Below are 4,703 nucleotides of genomic sequence, written 5' to 3' on the forward strand. Positions count from 1 at the left end.
AATACTTCTTAGGAAACAATAATAATTCATAAGGTATAAAAAATATGAGATGATGATAGAAAAAATTTATAGTTTATGACAATGCCACTGACACTAATTAGGGCAAGAAAGAAAGAAAGAGAGAGAGAGAGAGAGAGAGAGAGAGAGAGAGAGAGGAAGAACTAGGGGAAAATGCAGATTTGGTGGTAAACCTCACTCATAGTCTGGTTTTGTTCAGTGTGACATTATCAAGTAGTGTGAAAAACAAATGGTGAATAGTCCTGTGAAACTTGGGAATAAAATATAAGTGAAAACCAAGTTATGTGGTTATATACACAGATTAGGAATTACTGTTTAGTACTAGCTTACCAAGGAACTATATGGAAGTCGTGATAGAAGAAAATACACAGACACCCGGGGACTTAAAGTTGGACACCACTTGTAGCGATGAACTACTTCACGCTTGATCCAATACTATTTTGCATTGCTTAGTATCTGCCTCACCCGCATTGTTGTTAAAGAAATCATTACTTATTTAGTAGCTTCTCGGTATCAAATATTCGATAATGGACCCTTTATTACCCACTTTAGACTTTTTAATCTATGGATCTAGTGTTATTATTCCTATCTTAAAGATGAATAAATTCAATACAGGTTTTTTTAGTCTGCCTAAGACTGCAAGCAAAGCTAATTATGTACTTTTCTGAGCATGATCTATATGGCTTGTGTTGGCCTTATTACCAAATATCACACTGCCTCTCAACCAGGATGTGGTGGTGGTGGGTTACTGTTACTTGTTTTCTGTTTTTGACAGGGTCTCATTACGGAGCCTTGGCTGTTCTGGAACTACCTGTGCAGACCTTGCTGGTCTTGAACTTACAAAGACCTGCCTCTGCCTCCCCAGTCATTGGGATTAGAGGCATATGCACCAGGCCTCGACAGGATGTGGTTTTGCATCCTAAACTGCCCTGACACTGAAGAACGTGTCAAGGCATGGAATTCTCTCTCAGAATCGGAGTTACTAGAATTTAGGTCCAAGTTTATTTTTTTTTAAAGCAAAAACCAAACAAACAACTCCCCCTAAACAACCCAAATAATCGGCATTTGTACAGTTGTGTATTGGGATTGCTGTTATTTTACAGAGGCAGGACTCCTGGATGGGAAACAGACCTTGCACAGACGCTGAGCAAAATGAGATGAGCGCATTCGTTAAAGGCCCGAGGGAGGCAATTGTTGAATTGGAGGCAAAGGTGATTCTCTCTCTTCAGGGCCCTCCTTCCCTCCCCGTTCACCCTTCCTCCGTGTAGCCCTTCTTTTCCCCTCAAAGGCTCTCTTTCTCCTGGAACTTTCTCCTCGGTGAACCCCGCTTCTTCTCACAGAACCCGCATCTCCTCGTGAAAAATCACATCCCACAAAACTGCCAAGTCGCCAGAGAGTTCCCCCAACTTCTAGAAAGTCTCGCCTCACAGATCCCTGCTTCTCACGGAATACCATCTCTTTCGAATCCCTTTTCCATCTCCCTCGGGGGACCCTCCATCTCCTCCCTTTCAAACAGAGCTCGGTAAATCCCCTTCGGACTCCGGCTTCTCTGCTCACTGGCGCCCCCAAGAGTCGCCCGGGCCCAGCCTCACCCCGCGGCTCCTCCAAGGAACGCCGGTGCAGCTCGCGGTAGCGCTGCAGAGAGGGGACGTGCGCCGAGCGTCTGACCTCCGGCGGCGGGGACCAACCCCGCACCCGGCCCTCGGCGCCGGTCTCCTCGCGAGCCCGGCTCCCGCTCTTGCGCCGCTCCTCGGGAAGCCCCATCGCGTCAAGTTCTGAGCACCTTGGCCGCCGTTGCGGTCGCGGCGGGTGCCGGGGCGGGGAAAACAGGTCGACCCTAGAGGCGGGGCCTCGGTTGGGGGCGGAGCCTGAGGCTAGAGGCCGTGCTCTAGGCATCCAATAGTGGGTAGGGCCATGTGTGAAGGGGCGGGGCCAGCAAAAACCGCTGAAGACAAGTCCGAGGGGTAAGGGCGGAGCTGACTTGCCGGAAGGGGTGGAGCCGTAGTGAAAGCTGAGGGAATGGTCAGGGAATGACAGGAGAGGGGTGGGGCCTTGGAATGACAGAGGAGGGGCGGGGCCAGAGGTGACAGGCGAGGAGGCGGGCCCGTGGAGTGATGGGGTGTAGCCTGGCTGGATGTGACACGAGAGGAGGCAGGGCTGTGGAGTGACCAAGTTAGAGTCTTGGAGTGACAGATAGTGGTTGGGTTATGGCGCCGCGCAGCTTGAGACGTGAAGGGCTGGCTAATAAGAGGCATTGTGTCATCTGTTGTGCACTTACCGTGGTCTGATTGCGCGATCCTGTCACTACAGAGTTGGATAGCCAGGTGGAGTACAGTTCCTTCTGGGTGACACTCCTCCAAGTCTCCCACCGAACAGCACCTCTATTCCACACCCATGAAAAAAATCCCTCTGCGACCCTGAGGGCACAGCTCCCGGATATGACCCTTCATGCCAACTTGGGTTATTCTGATTCTCTCCCACCTCTTAGGAGATGTCATTCTTTCTTGCCTCCATAAATCTCCATCCTGATCTAAAGTACAAGACAAGACTCTTAAGTGAAGACGAGAGGATCCTTCCGATCTTGGCCCAAAAAGCACAAGTTCTCTCTGCACTAAAGGTAAACTCAGGAAAGGAAAATTTTACAGAATTGGGGAGCAAATAATGATCAAGTTAGGGTTAAGTCTGAGTTGCGTTGTCTGTTTTTACTAACACAAACAGAAGCCAGATCTTGTAAAACACAAGGTCTATGCAATATAAAAGAATACAAGTATAGAAAGGAAAAATTTACATTCTTTAATTCACCTAAGTACACTCTGCCACAAATTGAGTTTACTTACCTCCAACTTCCCTCTATCCTCTTCACCAAAAAGGAAGCTGAGTAGGATACTCTGCATTTCCTTCCTACAGTTATCACCAAGGACTACCTCATCTAAAAGTTCAGACTGTCAAGACAAGGATCTTTAAATATTTAGCAACAAGATTGAATCTGAGGTCTGAAGCAGGCAGCTTCCTGACATTTAATATCTACTTAGGGCTTGTACCCATCTACCCACCTACTACCCTCATCTTTGTCCAACTGACCATACGCTTAGCCCAACCTAGACTGAAAAGTCTCCTCATGCTCAGGTATTTGTTCAGAGCTTACCTGATCCTGAGGGGAGGTTTTGAGGTTTACTAAACACATACAGACCTTGTAGAATAGACACAGGTCTCAGTGAGGGAACAGATAATTTGTCACTGAGACATCAAGCCCTCTGAACAGATACACACATCATTGAAATTGTTTAAACTGTATTAAGGAGGCAGGAATTTTTCTGGAGAGCTCTGACCCCATGGAAAAGCCCTGCTTATAGGATGAAGATGGAATTATCAGGGTAAGAAACAGGTTTCCATCTCGGGGATAAGGACCTTTCTCCTCTAACTTCCCTGTCTACTGCTGCCCCCTGCTGTCTGTAGGTAGCACTGCGGCTTCATATTTCGTGGTAAATGCTAAAACAGCTCAAGTCACCCTGCGTCAGGAAGAAAGGAACATTGTATATCCACAGCTCCACCAACCCCATCTCTCTGCGGACTCAAGAGTGGAAGCTTGGACTTATAACTTTCATTCTTGGAGCTAGGAGGGCAGTTCCAGAGATGGGCTTGGCAAGCACCTAGGGTTCAGAAATAAGTTTCCATTCTTACTCCCCCACTTCTTTGTTTCTCTCCTCCTCCTCTCTTTCTTATTTTTTTTTCTTCTTCTGATGCTGGGTGTCAAACCCTCACACAGGCAAGCACTCTACCAATGAGTTACTTCCTAAGCCCCTGTTGTTAGCCCACTGTCCTGTTCTTACCACACCATTGTTACTTCTTTTACTTTAGTTCCAAACCCACATCAAGAACTCTTTAAAATGCCAAAGAATAGGGCTCAGAGAGCATGTTCTTGTCTACTGAATCACGATTCCTGAAGAGGGAAGTGAGGATTTGCTTCTAAAGATCCTAAAGTTGGGGGGGGGCTTTTGGGGGGGCAGTCTCCTATGCTGATACATCAGGATGGTTCCAGAAAGAGGTAGGGTTTTAAAGAGAAATGTGAGCAATTTGGTGGGGGCACAGAGAGAGGCGTGAGGTCGAAAGAGGGGTCTACGGGTGAAAAGGCAGTCGGGATAAATAAGGGTTGGGGATTGAAAAGAAATCTTGGGGTGAAATGCAGCCAGACTTGTAAGTCAAAAAGAACTCTGAGTGTGTGAAGAGTGGTCTTGAGAGGGGTTGGGCGAGTAGTTTGAGATCCGAAGAGGAGAATCTTGGCGACCACAGAGATATTTGGGGTCCAAAGAGTGAGTGTTCAGAAGATCTGAAGTCAAGGGGAAATTTGCGCTCCAAAGTCAGTTTGTGTGGTCCTAGGAGCGTATGGAATCTGAGCTGGATTCGGACTGGATGGAGGAAGGACCAGGGATTGTTTGAGGATCGGAGAGTAGCATCGTCCTCCTGGCAACCTTCCACTGCCCTCTGGGCTCCCATCCTCCTGACCTGCCTGCAGGCTGCGAGCAGTAGACTTTAAGCAGGCGGGGGCGAGTCAGACTAGGACATTGCTGAGGGTGGGGGCGCCCCCTCCCGGCTGTCCAGGAGCTCAGACCCCGCCCTCCGCCCTCGCACCCCCCTCTTCACTGCCACTTCCGGCAGGCGCTGCGCTGCTGGGGGTTAGGGCGAGG

The 4,703-nt window shown here is 48.5% G+C and overlaps 1 protein-coding gene across 2 annotated transcripts in view; it reads right to left on the minus strand.

Annotated features, from left to right (window-relative positions):
* The window catches only part of ACSS2 (acyl-CoA synthetase short chain family member 2), a 38,386-nt gene extending 36,545 nt beyond the window's left edge, over positions 1-1,841 (minus strand). For both annotated transcript variants that reach the window (XM_080924770.1, XM_080924769.1), the window contains exon 1: positions 1,611-1,841. In XM_080924770.1, the coding sequence (XP_080780896.1) occupies positions 1,611-1,782 (172 nt within the window). In that variant the 5' untranslated portion in view covers positions 1,783-1,841. The remainder of the gene's footprint in view (positions 1-1,610) is intronic.
* Between the last annotated feature and the right edge of the window lie 2,862 nt (positions 1,842-4,703).

This window comes from Micromys minutus, assembly GCF_963924665.1.
Source record: "Micromys minutus genome assembly, chromosome: 11".
Taxonomy (NCBI): Eukaryota; Metazoa; Chordata; class Mammalia; order Rodentia; family Muridae; genus Micromys; species Micromys minutus.